At 42.8% G+C, this 18,842-nt stretch overlaps 1 protein-coding gene across 4 annotated transcripts in view; it reads left to right on the top strand.

Moving 5' to 3' along the window:
• Positions 1-18,842, top strand: part of LOC139758501 (C-signal-like) — a 71,684-nt gene that overhangs the window by 9,936 nt on the left and 42,906 nt on the right. For all 4 annotated transcript variants that reach the window (XM_071680015.1, XM_071679999.1, XM_071679991.1 and 1 more), the window contains exon 2: positions 3,180-3,339. In XM_071680015.1, the coding sequence (XP_071536116.1) occupies positions 3,267-3,339 (73 nt within the window). In that variant the 5' untranslated portion in view covers positions 3,180-3,266. The remainder of the gene's footprint in view (positions 1-3,179; positions 3,340-18,842) is intronic.

The following is an 18,842-nucleotide window of genomic DNA, read 5'->3' as shown; positions in this document are numbered from 1 at the left end:
TGACTTGACCCTCAACCCTACTGTACCTAATAACCTTGCTCTTATTCACATTTATTATTATTATTACTATTTTTATTATTATTATTTTGCTTTGTCGCTGTCTCCCGCATTTGCGAGGTAGCACAAGGAAACAGAAGAAAGAAATGGCCCAACCCACCCCCCATACACAATGTATATACATACACGTCCACACACGCAAATATACATACCTATACATCTCAATGTTCACATATATATATATACACACACAGACACATACATATATACCCATGCACACAATTCACACTGTTTGCCTTTATTCATTCCCATCGCCACCTCGCCACACATGGAATGCCATCCCCCTCCCCCCTCATGTGTGCGAGGTAGCACTAGGAAAAGACTACAAAGGCCCCATTCGTTCACACTCAGTCTCTAGCTGTCATGCAATAATGCCCGAAACCACAGCTCCCTTTCCACATCCAGGCCCCACACAACTTTCCATGGTTTACCCCAGACGCTTCACATGCCCTGATTCAATCCACTGACAGCACGTCAACCCCGGTATACCACATTGATCCAATTCACTCTATTCCTTGCCCTCCTTTCACCCTCCTGCATGTTCAGGCCCCGATCACACAAAATCTTTTTCACTCCATCTTTCCACCTCCAATTTGGTCTCCCACTTCTCCTCGTTCCCTCCACCTCCGACACATATATCCTCTTGGTCAATCTTTCCTCACTCATTCTCTCCATGTGCCCAAACCATTTCAAAACACCCTCTTCTGCTCTCTCAACCACACTCTTTTTATTTCCACACATCTCTCTTACCCTTACATTACTTACTCGATCAAACCACCTCACACCACACATTGTCCTCAAACATCTCATTTCCAGCACATCCACCCTCCTGGGCACAACTTTATCCATAGCCCACGCCTCGCAACCATACAACATTGTTGGAACCACTATTCCTTCAAACATACCCATTTTTGCTTTCTGAGATGTTCTCGACTTCCACACATTCTTCAAGGCTCCCAGGATTTTCGCCCCCTCCCCCACCCTATGATTCACTTCCGCTTCCATGGTTCCATCCGCTGCCAGATCCACTCCCAGGTATCTAAAACACTTTACTTCCTCCAGTTTTTCTCCATTCAAACTTACCTCCCAGTTGACTTGACCCTCAACCCTACTGTACCTAACAACCTTGCTCTTATTCACATTTACTCTTAACTTTCTTCTTTCACACACTTTACCAAACTCAGTCACCAGCTTCTGCAGTTTCTCACATGAATCAGCCATCAGTGCTGTATCATCAGCGAACAACAACTGACTCACTTCCCAAGCTCTCTCATCCACAACAGACTTCATACTTGCCCCTCTTTCCAAAACTCTTGCATTCACCTCCCTAACAACCCATCCATAAACAAATTAAACAACCATGGAGACATCACACACCCCTGCCGCAAACCTACATTCACTGAGAACCAATCACTTTCCTCTCTTCCTACACGTACACATGCCTTACATCCTCGATAAAAACTTTTCACTGCTTCTAACAACTTGCCTCCCACTCCATATATTCTTAATACCTTCCACAGAGCATCTCTATCAACTCTATCATATGCTTTCTCCAGATCCATAAATACTACATACAAATCCATTTGCTTTTCTAAGTATTTCTCACATACATTCTTCAAAGCAAACACCTGATCCACACATCCTCTACCACTTCTGAAACCACACTGCTCTTCCCCAATCTGATGCTCTGTACATGCCTTCACCCTTTCAATCAATACCCTCCCATATAATTTACCAGGAATACTCAACAAACTTATACCTCTGTAATTTGAGCACTCACTCTTATCCCCTTTGCCTTTGTACAATGGCACTATGCATGCATTTCGCCAATCCTCAGGCACCTCACCATGAGTCATACATACATTAAATAACCTTACCAACCAGTCAACAATACAGTCACCCCCTTTTTTAATAAATTCCACTGCAATACCATCCAAACCTGCTGCCTTGCCAGCTTTCATCTTCCACAAAGCTTTTACTACCTCTTCTCTGTTTACCAAATCATTTTCCCTAACCCTCTCACTTTGCACACCACCTCGACCAAAACACCATATATCTGCCACTCTATCATCAAACACATTCAACAAACCTTCAAAATACTCACTCCATCTCCTTCTCACATCACCACTACTTGTTATTACCTCCCCATTTGCGCCCTTCACTGAAGTTCCCATTTGCTCCCTTGTCTTACGCACTTTATTTACCTCCTTCCAGAACATCTTTTTATTCTCCCTAAAATTTAATGATACTCTCTCACCCCAACTCTCATTTGCCCTCTTTTTCACCTCTTGCACCTTTCTCTTGACCTCCTGTCTCTTTCTTTTATACATCTCCCACTCAGTTGCATTTTTTCCCTGCAAAAATCGTCCAAATGCCTCTCTCTTCTCCTTCACTAATAATCTTACTTCTTATTATTACTATTATTATTATTATTTATTTTATTTATTATATTTTGTCGCTGTCTCTCGCATTAGTGAGGTAGTGCAAGGAAACAGACAAAAGAATGGTTCAACCCACCCACATACACATGTATATACATAAACATTCACCTACTCACATATACATACCTATACATTTCAACGTATACATACATATACATACACAGACATATACATACACAGACATATACACATGTACCTATTCATACATACTGCCTTCATCCATTCCATTGTTATTATTTTTTTTTTCAATGATATTTTGTTATTATCCCTGGAACCCATTTCAAAAAGTCCTGGGGCTCCTGTGGCTCTAAGCCTGCACTACACTCAGAAGCAGGGACAGGATGGACTCCCTTGAAGCCAAATGGTTTTTGACAAGATTGTACTTTGTTCTGTCAACTGAGAGTGATACAACCTCAGCATCGGTGACTAATCTTTCACAGTCTAAATCCAAGCAGGTGGAGTCTGATAACACCTCCAGTGATTTTCATATCAAACAGGACTCTGCAGTGATAGGAAAGTGCAAGAAAAACATTTAGCTGCTTGAAAGCCAAGGAGAATGGTGACCATTTATTATGCTTTTCAACATTCCATAAAATTCATGGTGCTTTATTTACCTTTATGTTATATATTTAAGGCAGGATACAAATTCAAGGGTCTGTTAGTAGAATTCTTTATTTCCAGATATAAAAAATATAGATAAGAAGCTGAAACAAAGATTTTCTTGCAAGTAGCAGTCAAGTGACATTCGTCAGGACTTTTGTGGAAACAATGCCAACAGCACTTATTCAAGGGGCAAGTCGAGGAATTGGTCTGCAGTTTTGCCGTGCTCTAGTCAGCCGAGGTATCGTACTACCATTTTACAGTATGTCAAAAGTCTAAAATTTGAAATTTTCATGAATTAAAGATAACATGTCACATATCAAACATATGATTTAAGTACTTTTCCATGGAAATTTAGAAGGCCAGGAAAAGTAAAACGCAAGAAATTTAGATAAGAAATATTAAGTAAATATTTTGGACAGTTATCTGCCAAAATGTTCCTCAAATTGACCAAGTAGGAGATCTTCAATGAAAAAGAATGTTGCTACACAGATACTTTCATTGTTCTGAGAGAATACAGAAGTAAAGTAGAATACCAAAGGACTGCAAAACTGTAGTATGAATATAGTTTTGCAAAAGCCATAGTATAGATAGTAGGTAGTTTTCTAATAGCTGTGATATAGATAGTGAGTATAAAAAGTTAAATAGTTAGCCTAGGAAGGAGCTACTTTTGTAAAAGCCATGATATAGATAGTGATTAGCTTTGTAATAGCCATGATATGAATAGTGAGTATAAAAGTTAAGGAGATAGCCTAGCAAGGAGCTATTTGCTTGTAGAAAGATGCATAGAATTATCCAACTGAGAAGAGTGAAAGGTGAAATGGAGTATAGACTGTAAGGATAAAGGAATGGATTGAGTATAGGCAAAGTGTTTGCATATATATATATATATATATATATATATATATATATATATATATATATTCTTTCTTTTTTCTTTCATACTATTCGCCATTTCCCGCGTTAGCAAGGTAGCGTTAAGAACAGAGGACCGAGCCTCTGAGGGAATATCCTCACCTGGCCTCGTTCTCTGTTCCTTCTTTTGGAAAATCAAAAAAAAACGAGAGGGGAGGATTTCCAGCCCCCCGCTCCCTCCCCTTTTAGTCGCCTTCTATGTCACGCAGGGAATACGTGGGAAGTATTCTTTCTCCCCATCCCCAGGGATATATATATATATATATATATATATATATATATATATATATATATATATATATATATATATATGCACACCACCTCGACCAAAACACCCTATATCTGCCACTCTATCAACAAACACATTCAACAAACCTTCAAAATACTCACTCCAGAGAAGAGGTAGTGAAAGCTTTGCGGAAGATGAAAGCTGGCAAGGCAGCAGATTTGGATGGTATTGCAGTGGAATTTATTAAAAAAGGGGGTGACTGTATTGTTGACTGGTTGGTAAGGTTATTTAATGTATGTATGACTCATGGTGAGGTGCCTGAGGATTGGCGGAATGCGTGCATAGTGCCATTGTACAAAGGCAAAGGGGATAAGAGTGAGTGCTCAAATTACAGAGGTATAAGTTTGTTGAGTATTCCTGGTAAATTATATGGGAGGGTATTGATTGAGAGGGTGAAGGCATGTACAGAGCATCAGATTGGGGAAGAGCAGTGTGGTTTCAGAAGTGGTAGAGGATGTGTGGATCAGGTGTTTGCTTTGAAGAATGTATGTGAGAAATACTTAGAAAAGCAAATGGATTTGTATGTAGCATTTATGGATCTGGAGAAGGCATATGATAGAGTTGATAGAGATGCTCTGTGGAAGGTATTAAGAATATATGGTGTGGGAGGCAAGTTGTTAGAAGCAGTGAAAAGTTTTTATCGAGGATGTAAGGCATGTGTACGTGTAGGAAGAGAGGAAAGTGATTGGTTCTCAGTGAATGTAGGTTTGCGGCAGGGGTGTGTGATGTCTCCATGGTTGTTTAATTTGTTTATGGATGGGGTTGTTAGGGAGGTAAATGCAAGAGTTTTGGAAAGAGGGGCAAGTATGAAGTCTGTTGGGGATGAGAGAGCTTGGGAAGTGAGTCAGTTGTTGTTCGCTGATGATACAGCGCTGGTGGCTGATTCATGTGAGAAACTGCAGAAGCTGGTGACTGAGTTTGGTAAAGTGTGTGGAAGAAGAAAGTTAAGAGTAAATGTGAATAAGAGCAAGGTTATTAGGTACAGTAGGGTTGAGGGTCAAGTCAATTGGGAGGTGAGTTTGAATGGAGAAAAACTGGAGGAAGTGAAGTGTTTTAGATATCTGGGAGTGGATCTGGCAGCGGATGGAACCATGGAAGCGGAAGTGGATCATAGGGTGGGGGAGGGGGCGAAAATTCTGGGGGCCTTGAAGAATGTGTGGAAGTCGAGAACATTATCTCCGAAAGCAAAAATGGGTATGTTTGAAGGAATAGTGGTTCCAACAATGTTGTATGGTTGTGAGGCGTGGGCTATGGATAGAGTTGTGCGCAGGAGGATGGATGTGCTGGAAATGAGATGTTTGAGGACAATGTGTGGTGTGAGGTGGTTTGATCGAGTGAGTAACGTAAGGGTAAGAGAGATGTGTGGAAATAAAAAGAGCGTGGTTGAGAGAGCAGAAGAGGGTGTTTTTGAAGTGGTTTGGGCACATGGAGAGAATGAGTGAGGAAAGATTGACCAAGAGGATATATGTGTCGGAGGTGGAGGGAACGAGGAGAAGAGGGAGACCAAATTGGAGGTGGAAAGATGGAGTGAAAAAGATTTTGTGTGATCGGGGCCTGAACATGCAGGAGGGTGAAAGGAGGGCAAGGAATAGAGTGAATTGGAGCGATGTGGTATACCGGGGTTGACGTGCTGTCAGTGGATTGAATCAGGGCATGTGAAGCGTCTGGGGTAAACCATGGAAAGCTGTGTAGGTATGTATATTTGCGTGTGTGGACGTATGTATATACATGTGTATGGGGGGGGGTTGGGCCATTTCTTTCGCCTGTTTCCTTGCGCTACCTCGCAAACGCGGGAGACAGCGACAAAGTATAATAAAAAAAAAAAATAATATATTTTTTTTTTTATTTTTTAATTTTTATTATACTTTCTCGCTGTCTCCCGCGTTTGCGAGGTAGCGCAAGGAAACAGACGAAAGAAATGGCCCAACCCCCCCCATACACATGTATATACATACGTCCACACACGCAAATATACATACCTACACAGCCTTCCACGGTTTACCCCAGATGCTTCACATGCCCCGCTTCAATCCACCGACAGCACGTCAACCCCGGTATACCACACCGCTCCAACTCACTCCATTCCCCACCCTCCTCTCACCCTCCTGCATGTTCAGGCCCCGATCACACAAAATCCCCTTCACTCCATCTTTGCACCTCCAGTTTGGTCTCCCTCTTCTCCTTGTTCCCTCCACCTCCGACACATATATCCTCTTGGTCAATCTTTCCTCACTCATCCTCTCCATGTGCCCAAACCACTTCAAAACACCCTCTTCTGCTCTCTCAACCACGCTCTTTTTATTTCCACACATCTCTCTTACCCTTACGTTACTCACTCGATCAAACCACCTCACACCACACATTGTCTTCAAACATCTCATTTCCAGCACATCCATCCTCCTGCGCACAACTCTATCCATAGCCCACGCCTCGCAACCATACAACATTGTTGGAACCACTATTCCTTCAAACATAGCCATTTTTGCTTTCCGAGATAATGTTCTCGACTTCCACACATTCTTCAAGGCCCCCAGGATTTTCGCCCCCTCCCCCACCCTATGATCCACTTCCGCTTCCATGGTTCCATCCGCTGCCAGATCCACTCCCAGATATCTAAAACACTTCACTTCCTCCAGTTTTTCTCCATTCAAACTCACCTCCCAATTGACTTGACCCTCAACCCTACTGTACCTAATAACCTTAATCTTATTCACATTTACATTTATATTTTTTTTTTTTTTTTCCGCTGTCTCCCGCGCCTGCGAGGCAGCGCAAGGAAACAGACGAAAGAAATGGACCAACCCACCCCCACACACATGCCCTGATTCAATCCACCGACAGCACGTCAACCCCTGCACACCACACCGCTCCAGCTCATACCACCCCCCGCCCCCCCTCACCCCCCCGCATGCCCAGGCCCCGATCACACAAAATCCCCCCCACTCCATCCTTCCACCCCCAACCCGGCCTCCCCCTTCCTCCCCGCTCCCCCCACCTCCGACACACACATCCTCCCGGTCAACCCTTCCTCACTCATTCTCTCCACTGTCTCCCGCGTTTGCGAGGTAGCGCAAGGAAACAGACGAAAGAAATGGCCCAACCCACCCCCATACACATGTATATACATACGTCCACACACGCAAATACACATACCTACACAGCTTTCCATGGTTTACCCCAGACGCTTCACATGCCTTGATTCAATCCACTGACAGCACGTCAACCCCGGTATACCACATCGCTCCAATTCACTCTATTCCTTGCCCTCCTTTCACCCTCCTGCATGTTCGGGCCCCGATCACACAAAATCTTTTTCACTCCATCTTTCCACCTCCAATTTGGTCTCCCTCTTCTCCTCGTTCCCTCCACCTCCGACACATATTCTCTTGGTCAATCTTTCCTCACTCATTCTCTCCATGTGCCCGAACCATTTCAAAACACCCTCTTCTGCTCTCTCAACCACGCTCTTTTTATTTCCACACATCTCTCTTACCCTTACGTTACTTACTCGATCAAACCACCTCACACCACACATTGTCCTCAAACATCTCATTTCCAGCACATCCATCCTCCTGCGCACAACTCTATCCATAGCCCACGCCTCGCAGCCATACAACATTGTTGGAACCACTATTCCTTCAAACATACCCATTTTTGCTTTCCGAGATAATGTTCTCGACTTCCACACATTCTTCAAGGCTCCCAGGATTTTCGCCCCCTCCCCCACCCTATGATCCACTTCCGCTTCCATGGTTCCATCCGCTGCCAGATCCACTCCCAGATATCTAAAACACTTTACTTCCTCCAGTTTTTCTCCATTTAAACTTACCTCCCAATTGACTTGACCCTCAACCCTACTGTACCTAATAACCTTGCTCTTATTCACATTTACTCTTAACTTTCTTCTTTCACACACTTTACCAAACTCAGTCACCAGCTTCTGCAGTTTCTCACATGAATCAGCCACCAGCGCTGTATCATCAGCAAACAACAACTGACTCACTTCCCAAGCTCTCTCATCCCCAACAGACTTCATACTTGCCCCTCTTTTCAAAACTCTTGCATTCACCTCCCTAACAACCCCATCCATAAACAAATTAAACAACCATGGAGACATCACACACCCCTGCCACAAACCTACATTCACTGAGAACCAATCACTTTCCTCTCTTCCTACACGTACACATGCCTTACATCCTCGATAAAAACTTTTCACTGCTTCTAACAACTTGCCTCCCACACCATATATTCTTAATACCTTCCACAGAGCATCTCTATCAACTCTATCATATGCCTTCTCCAGATCCATAAATGCTACATACAAATCCATTTGCTTTTCTAAGTATTTCTCACATACATTCTTCAAAGCAAACACCTGATCCACACATCCTCTACCACTTCTGAAACCACACTGCTCTTCCCCAATCTGATGCTCTGTACATGCCTTCACCCTCTCAATCAATACCCTCCCATATAATTTACCAGGAATACTCAACAAACTTATACCTCTGTAATTTGAGCACTCACTCTTATCCCCTTTGCCTTTGTACAATGGCACTATGCACGCATTCCGCCAATCCTCAGGCACCTCACCATGAGTCATACATACATTAAATAACCTTACCAACCAGTCAACAATACAGTCACCCCCTTTTTTAATAAATTCCACTGCAATACCATCCAAACCTGCTGCCTTGCCGGCTTTCATCTTTCGCAAAGCTTTCACTACCTCTTCTCTGTTTACCAAATCATTTTCCCTAACCCTCTCACTTTGCACACCACCTTGACCAAAACACCCTATATCTGCCACTCTATCATCAAACACATTCAACAAACCTTCAAAATACTTACTCCATCTCCTTCTCACATCACCACTACTTGTTATCACCTCCCCATTTGCGCCCTTCACTGAAGTTCCCATTTGCTCCCTTGTCTTACGCACTTTATTTACCTCCTTCCAGAACATCTTTTTATTCTCCCTAAAATTTAATGATACTCTCTCACCCCAACTCTCATTTGCCCTTTTTTTCACCTCTTGCACCTTTCTCTTGACCTCCTGTCTCTTTTATACATCTCCCACTCAATTGCATTTTTTCCCTGCAAAAATCGTCCAAATGCCTCTCTCTTCTCTTTCACTAATACTCTTACTTCTTCATCCCACCACTCACTACCCTTTCTAATCAACCCACCTCCCACTCTTCTCATGCCACAAGCATCTTTTGCGCAATCCATCACTGATTCCCTAAATACATCCCATTCCTCCCCCACTCCCCTTACTTCCATTGTTCTCACCTTTTTCCATTCTGTACTCAGTCTCTCCTGGTACTTCCTCACACAGGTCTCTTTCTCAAGCTCACTTACTCTCACCACCCTCTTCACCCCAACATTCACTCTTCTTTTCTGAAAACTCATACAAATCTTCACCTTAGCCTCCACAAGATAATGATCAGACATCCCTCCAGTTGCACCTCTCAGCACATTAACATCCAAAAGTCTCTCTTTCGCACGCCTGTCAATTAACACGTAATCCAATAACGCTCTCTGGCCATCTCTCCTACTTACATAAGTATACTTATGTATATCTCGCTTTTTAAACCAGGTATTCCCAATCATCAGTCCTTTTTCAGCACATAAATCTACAAGCTCTTCACCATTTCCATTTACAGCACTGAACACCCCATGTATACCAATTATTCCCTCAACTGCCACATTACTCACCTTTGCATTCAAATCACCCATCACTATGACCCGGTCTCGTGCATCAAAACCACTAACATTCAGCTGCTCCCAAAACACTTGCCTCTCTTGATCTTTCTTCTCATGCCCAGGTGCATATGCACCAATAATCACCCACCTCTCTCCATCAACTTTCAGTTTTACCCATATTAATCGAGAATTTACTTTCTTACACTCTATCACATACTCCCACAACTCCTGTTTCAGGAGTATTGCTACTCCTTCCCTTGCTCTTGTCCTCTCACTAACCCCTGACTTTACTTTATATTTTTTATTATTATACTTAGCCACTGTCTCCCACAGTAGCAAGGTAGTGTAAGGAAACAGACAAAAGAATGGCCCAACCCACCCACATACACATGTATATACATAAACACCCACACACACACACATATACATACATATACATACACAGACAGAAAGAGGCAGGAGGTCAAGAGAATGTTGCAAGAGGTGAAAAAGAGGGCAAATGAGAGTTGGGAGATGGAGTGAGTATTTTGAAGGTTTGTTGAATGTGCTAGATGATAGAGAGGCAGATATAGGATTGTTTTTTTTTTTTTTTTTTTCTTAAATGGTATGCAAAGTGAGAGGGTCAGGGAGAATGCTTAGGTAAACAGAGAAGAGGTAGTGAAAGCTTTGCGGAAGATGAAAGCCAGCAAGGCGGCGGGTTTGGATGGTATTGCAGTGGAATTTATTAAAAAAGGGGGTGACTGTGTTGTTGACTGGTCAGTGAGAATATTCACTGTATGTATGGTTCATGGCGAAGTGCCTGAGGATTGGCGAAATACATGCATAGTGCCATTGTATAAAGGCAAAGGGGATAAAGGTGAGTATTCAAATTACAGAGGTATAAGTTTGTTGAGTATTCCTGGGAAATCATATGGAAGGATATTGATTGAGAGGGTGAAGGCATGTACAGAGCATCAGATTAGGGAAGAGCAGTGTGGTTTCAGAAGTGGTAGAGGATGTGTGGATCAGGTGTATGCTTTGAAGAATTTATGTGAGAAATACTTAGAAAAACAGATGGATTTGTATGTAGCATTTATGGATATGGAGAAGGCATATGACAGAGTTGATAGATATGCTCTGTGGAAGGTATTAAGAGTATATGGTGTGGAAGGTAAGTTACTAGAAGCAGTGAAAAGCTTTTATTGAGGATGTAAGGCATGTGTACGAGTAGGAAGAGAAGAAAGTGATTGGTTCCCAGTGATGTTGGTTTGCGGGAGGAGTGCATGATATCTCCATGGTTGTTTAATTTGTTAATGGATGGGGTTGTTAGGGAGGTGAATGCCAGAGTTTTGGAGAGAGGGGCAAGTATGCAGTCTGTTTTGGATGAGAGTGCTTGGGAAGTGAGTCAGTTGTTGTTTGCTGATGATAGTGCTGGTGGCCGATTCAGGTGAGAAACTGCAGAAGCTTTTGACTAAGTTTGTTAAAGTGTGTGAAAGAATAAAGCTGTGAATAAATGTGAATAAGAGCAAGGTTATTAGATTCAGTAGGGTTAAGGGACATGTCAGTTGGGAGGTAAGTATGAATGGAGAAAAACTGGAGGAAGTGAAGTGTTTTAGGTATTTGGGAGTGGATTTAGCAGCAGATGAAACCATGGAATCAGAAGTGAGTCACAGGGTGGGGGAGGGGTGAATGTCCTGGGAGCATTGAAGAATGTGTCGAAGGGGAGAACGTTATCTTATACAGCAAAAATGGGTATGTTTGAAGGAATAGTGGTTGTGCAGAGGAGGGTGGATGTGTTAGAAATGAGATGTTTGAGGACAATATGTGCTGTGAGGTGGTTTGATCGAGTAAGTAATGAGAGGGTAAGAGAGATGTAAGGTAATAAAAAGAGTGTGGTTGAGTGATCAGAAGAGGGTGTATTGAAATGGTTTGGTTGCATGGAGAGAATGAGTGAGGAAAGATTGACAAAGAGGATATATGTGTCAGAGGTGGAGGGAAGGAGAAGTGGGAGACCAAATTGGAGGTGGAAGGATGGAGTGAAAAAGATTATGAGCGATTGGGGCCTGAACAGACGGGAGGGTGAAAGGCGTGCAAGGAATAGAGTGAATTGGAATGATGTGGTCAACATGCTGTCAATGGATTGAATCAGGGCATGGGAAGCATCTGGGGTAAACCATGGAAAGTTTTGTGGGGCCTGGATGTGGAAAGGTAGCTGTAGTTTCAGTGCATTACACATGACAGCTAGAGACTGGGTGTGAACGAATGTGGCCTTTGTTGTCTTTTCCTAGCGCTAATTCGCACACGGGGGAAGGGAGGTGCCATTTCATGTGTGGAGGGGTGGCAACGGGAATGGATGAAGGCAGCAAGTATGAATATGTACATGTGTATATATATGTATATGTCTGTGTATGTATATGTATGTAAACTTTGAAATGTAAAGGTATGTATATGTGCGTGTTTGAACGTTTATGTATATACATGTGTATGTGGGTGGGTTGGGCCATTCATTCATCTGTCTCCTTGTTCTGCCTCTGATGCAGGCGATAGAGACAAAGTATGATGAAATGATAAAACATACACAGACATATATATACACATGTACATATCCATACTTGTTGTCTTCATTCATTCCCATTGCCACCCCACTACACACGAAATAACATCCCCCCCCTCCCCTCTCCAGAGAAGCAGTGCCAGGAACAGGAAAAAGGCCACATTCGTTCACACTCACTCTCTAGCTGTCATGTGTAATACACTGAAACCACAGCTCCCTTTCAACATCCAGGCCCCACAAAACTTTCCATGGTTTACCCCAGACACTTCACATGCCCTAGTTCAATCCATTGATAGCACGTCCACCCTGGTATACCACATCATTCCAATTCACTCTATTCCTTGCATGCCTTTCACCCTCCTGTATGTTCAGGTCCCAATCGCTCAAAATCTTTTTCACTCCTTCCTTCCACCTCCAATTTGGTCTTCCACTTCCCCTTGTTTCGTCACCTCTGACACATATATCCTCTTTGTCAATCTTTCCTCCCTCATTCTCTCCATGTGACCAAACCATTTTAATACACCCTCTTCTGCTCTCTCAACCAATCTCTTTTTATTACCACACATCTCTCTTACTCTTTCATTACTTACTTGATCAAACCACTTCACAGCACATATTGTCCTCATACATCTCATTTCCAACACATCCACCCTCCTCCGCACAACCTTATCTATGCCCATCCCTCGCAACCATATAACATTCTTAGAATAACTATTCCTTCAAGCATACCCATTTTTGCTCTCCGAGATAACGTTCTCACCTTCCACACATTCTTCAACACTCCCTGAACCTTCTCCCCCTCCTTCACCCTGTGACTCACTTCTGCTTCCATGATTCCATTTGCAGCTAAGTCCACTCCCAGATATCTAGAACACTTCACTTCCTCCAGTTTTTCTCCATTCAAACTTACCTCCCAGTTAACTTGTCCCTCAACCCTACTGAACCTAATAACCTTGCTCTTATTCACATTTACTCTCAACTTTCTTCTTTCACACTCTTTACCAAACTCAGCCACCAACTTCTGCAGTTTCTCTCCCGAATCAGCCACCAGCACTGTATCATCAGCGAACAACAACTGACTCACTTCCCAAGCCCTCTCATCCACAACAGACTACATACTTGCCCCTCTTTTCAAAACTCTTGCATTCACCTCCTAACAATCCTATCCTTAAGCAAATTAAACAACCATGGAGACATCACGCACCCCTTCTGCAAACCGACATTCACTGGAAACCAATCACTTTCCTCTCTTCCTACTCATGCACATGCCTTACATCCTTGTTAAAACATTTTCTTTGCTTCTAGTAACTTACCTCCCACACTATATACTCTTGATACCTTCCACAGAGAATCTCTATCAACTCTATCATATGCCTTTTCCAGATCCATAAATGCTACATACAGATCCATCTGTTTTCTAAGTATTTCTCACATACATTCTTCAAAGCAAACACCTGATCCACACATCCTTTACCACTTCTGAAACCACTCTGCTCTTCCTCAGTCTGATGTTCTGTACATGCCTTTACCCTCTCAGTCAATACCCTCCCATCTTCTTTTCAGGAATACTCAACAAACTTATACCTCTGTAATTTGAACACTCGCTTTTATCCCTTTTCCCTTTGTACAATAGCAGTATGCATACTTTCTGCCAATCCTCAAGCACCTCACCATGAACCATACATACATTGAATATTCTCACCAACCAGTCAACAACACAATCACTCCCTTTTTTTAATAAGTTCTTTTGCAATACCATCCAAATCCTCTGCCTTGTCATCTTTCATCATCCGCAAAGCTTTCACTACCTCTTCTCTGTTTACCAAAGCTTTCTCCCTGACCCTCTCACTTCACACACCACCTCAACCAAAACACCCTATATCTGTCACTCTATCATTAAACGCATTCAACAAACCTTCAAAATACTCACTCCATCTCCTTCTCACTTCACCACTACTTGTTGTTACCTCCCCATTAACCCCCTTCATCAATGTTCCCTTTTGTTCTCTTGTCTTACGCACTTTATTTACCTCCCTCCAAAACATCTTTTTATTCTCCCTGAAATTTAATGATACTCTTTCACCCCAACTCTCATTTATCCTCTTTTTCACCTCTTGCACCTTTCTCTTGACCTCCTGCCACTTTCTTTTATACATCTCCCACTCATTTGCACTCCTTCCCTGCAAAAATCATCCAAATGCCTCTCTCTTCTCTTTCACTAACAATCTTACTACTTCATCCCACCACTCACTACCCTTTCTAATCTGCTCACCTCCCACGTTTTTCATGCCACAAGCATCTTTTGCACAAGCCATCACTGCTTCCCTAAATATATCCCATTCCTCCCTCAATCTCGTTATGTCATTTGCTCTCACCTTTTTCCATTCTGCTCTCAACCTCTCTTGGTACTTTCTCAAACAAGTCTCCTCTCCAAGCTCACTTACTCTCACCACTCTCTTCATCCCAGCGTTCTCTCTTCTTTTCTGAAAACCTCTACAAATCTTCACCTTCGCCTCCACAAGATAATGATCAGACACCCCTCCAGTTGCCCCTCTCAGCACATCGATATCCAAAAGTCTCTCTTTCACATGCCTATCAATTAACACTTAATCCAGTAATGCTCTCTGGCCATCTCTCCTACTTACATACGTATACTTATATATATATCTCTCTTTTAAACCAGGTACTCCCAATCACCAGACCTTTTTCAGCACCAGGTGTTTGCTTTGAAGAATGTATGTGAGAAATACTTAGAAAAGCAAATGGATTTGTATTTAGCATTTATGGATCTGGAGAAGGCATATGATAGAGTTGATAGAGATGCTCTGTGGAAGGTATTAAGAATATATGGTGTGGGAGGCAAGTTGTTAGAAGCAAGGAAAAGTTTTTATCGAGGATGTAAGGCATGTGTACGTGAGGAAGAGAGGAAAGTGATTGGTTCTCAGTGAATGTAGGTTTGCGGCAGGGGTGTGTGATGTCTCCATGGTTGTTTAATTTGTTTATGGATGGGGTTGTTAGGGAGGTGAATGCAAGAGTTTTGGAAAGAGGGGCAAGTATGAAGTCTGTTGGGGATGAGAGAGCTTGGGAAGTGAGTCAGTTGTTGTTCGCTGATGATACAGCGCTAGGGCTGATTCATGTGAGAAACTGCAGAAGCTGGTGACTGAGTTTGGTAAAGTGTGTGAAAGAAGAAGGTTAAGAGTAAATGTGAATAAGAGCAAGGTTATTAGGTACAGTAGGGTTGAGGGTCAAGTCAATTGGGAGGTAAGTTTGAATGGAGAAAAACTGGAGGAAGTAAAGTGTTTTAGATATCTGGGAGTGGATCTGGCAGCGGATGGAACCATGGAAGCGGAAGTGGATCATAGGGTGGGGGAGGGGGCGAAAATTGTGGGAGCCTTGAAGAATGTGTGGAAGTCGAGAACATTATCTCGGAAAGCAAAAATGGGTATGTTTGAAGGAATAGTGGTTCCAACAATGTTGTATGGTTGCGAGGCGTGGGCTATGGATAGAGTTGTGCGCAGGAGGATGGATGTACTAGAAATGAGATGTTTGAGGACAATGTGTGGTGTGAGGTGGTTTGATCGAGTAAGTAACGTAAGGGTAAGAGAGATGTGTGGAAATAAAAAGAGCGTGGTTGAGAGAGCAGAAGAGGGTGTTTTGAAATGGTTTGGGCACATGGAGAGAATGAGTGAGGAAAGATTGACCAAGAGGATATATGTGACGGAGGTGGAGGGAACGAGGAGAAGTTGGAGACCAAATTGGAGGTGGAAAGATGGAGTGAAAAAGATTTTGTGTGATCGGGGCCTGAACATGCAGGAGGGTGAAAGGAGGGCAAGGAATAGAGTGAATTGGATCGATGTGGTATACCGGGGTTGACGTGCTGTCAGTGGGTTGAATCAGGGCATGTGAAGCATCTGGGGTAAACCATGGAAAGCTGTGTAGGTATGTATATTTGCGTGTGTGGACGTATGTATATACATGTGTATGGGGGTGGGTTGGGCCATTTCTTTCGTCTGTTTCCTTGCGCTACCTCGCAAACGCGGGAGACAGCGACAAAGAAAAAAAAAAAAAAAAATCTACAAGCTCTTCACCATTTCCATTTACAACACTGAACACCCAGTATACACCAATTATACCCTCAACTGCCACATTACTCACCTTTGCATTCAAATCAACATATATGTGTGACGGGGTGGTAATGGGAATGGATGAAGGCAGCAAGTATGAATATGTACATGTGTATGTATGTATATGTCTGTGTATGTATATGTATGTATACACTGAAATATATAGGTATGTATATGTCCATGTATGGGTGTTTATGTCTGTTTCTTTGCACTGCCTCACTAATGCGGGAGACAGCGACTAAGTATAATGAGATATATGAGGACAATATGTGGTGTAAGGTGGTTTGATCGGGTAAGTAATGAAAGGGTAAGAGAGATGCGTGGTAATAAAAAGAGTGTGGTTGAAAGAGCAGAAGAGGGTGTATTGAAATGGTTTGCACACATGGAGAGAATGAGTGAGGAGAGATTGACAAAGAGGATATATGTGTCAAAGGCGGAGGGAGCAAGGAGAAGTGGGAGAACAAATTGGAAGCAAGGGGATGGAGTGAAAAAGATTTTGATCGATCAGGGCCTGAACATACAAGAGGGTGAAAGGCATGTAAGGAATAGAGTGAATTGGAATGATGTGGTATACTGGGGTCGACATGCTGTCAATGGATTGAACCAGGGCATGTGAAGCGTCTGGGGTAAACCATGGAAAGGTCTGTAGGGCCTGGATGTGGAAAGGGAGCTTTGGTTTCAGTGCATTACACATGACGGCTAGAGCCTGAGTGTGAACGAATGTGGCCTTTTTTGTCTTTTTTTGGCACTACCTCACTGGAGGAGGGGGAAATGCTATTTCATGTGTGGTGGAGTGGCGACAGGAATGGATGAAGGCAGCAAGTATGAATATGTACATCTGTATATATGTACATGTGTGTATATATGTGTGTATATATATATATATATATATATATATATATATATATATATATATATATATATATGATTTGGTAAACAGAGAAGAGGTAGTAAAAGCTTTGTGGAAGATGAAAGCCGGCAAGGCAGCAGGTTTGGATGGTATTGCAGTGGAATTTATTAAAAAAGGGGGTGACTGTATTGTTGACTGGTTGGTAAGGTTATTTAATGTATGTATGACTCATGGTGAGGTGCCTGAGGATTGGCGGAATGCGTGCATAGTGCCGTTGTACAAAGGCAAAGGGGATAAGAGTGAGTGCTCAAATTACAGAGGTATAAGTTTGTTGAGTATTCCTGGCAAATTATATGGGAGGGTATTGATTGAGAGGGTGAAGGCATGTACAGAGCATCAGATTGGGGAAGAGCAGTGTGGTTTCAGAAGTGGTAGAGGATGTGTGGATCAGGTGTTTGCTTTGAAGAATGTATGTGAGAAATACTTAGAAAAGCAAATGGATTTGTATGTAGCATTTATGGATCTGGAGAAGGCATATGATAGAGTTGATAGAGATGCTCTGTGGAAGGTATTAAGAATATATGGTGTGGGAGGCAAGTTGTTAGAAGCAGTGAAAAGTTTTTATCGAGGATGTAAGGCATGTGTACGTGTAGGAAGAGAGGAAAGTGATTGGTTCTCAGTGAATGTAGGTCTGCGGCAGGGGTGTGTGATGTCTCCATGGTTGTTTAATTTGTTTATGGATGGGGTTGTTAGGGAGGTGAATGCAAGAGTTTTGGAAAGAGGGGCAAGTATGAAGTCTGTTGGGGATGAGAGAGCTTGGGAAGTGAGTCAGTTGTTGTTCGCTGATGATACAGCGCTGGTGGCTGATTCATGTGAGAAACTGCAGAAGCTGGTGACTGAGTTTGGTAAAGTGTGTGAAAGAAGAAAGTTAAGAGTAAATGTGAATAAGAGCAAGGTTATTAGGTACAGTAGGGTTGAGGGTCAAGTCAATTGGGAGGTGAGTTTGAATGGAGAAAAACTGGAGGAAGTGAAGTGTTTTAGATATCTGGGAGTGGATCTGGCAGCGGATGGAAACATGGAAGCGGAAGTGGATCATAGGGTGGGGGAGGGGGCGAAAATTCTGGGAGCCTTGAAGAATGTGTGGAAGTCGAGAACATTATCTCGGAAAGCAAAAATGGGTATGTTTGAAGGAATAGTGGTTCCAACAATGTTGTATGGTTGCGAGGCGTGGGCTATGGATAGAGTTGTGCGCAGGAGGACGGATGTGCTGGAAATGAGATGTTTGAGGACAATGTGTGGTGTGAGGTGGTTTGATCGCGTAAGTAAC

This window comes from Panulirus ornatus, chromosome 2 (genome assembly GCF_036320965.1).
Source record: "Panulirus ornatus isolate Po-2019 chromosome 2, ASM3632096v1, whole genome shotgun sequence".
Lineage (NCBI taxonomy): Eukaryota > Metazoa > Arthropoda > Malacostraca > Decapoda > Palinuridae > Panulirus > Panulirus ornatus.
Note: the sequence above shows the minus strand (reverse complement) of the source record. Positions and strands in the feature narration are given on the sequence as shown.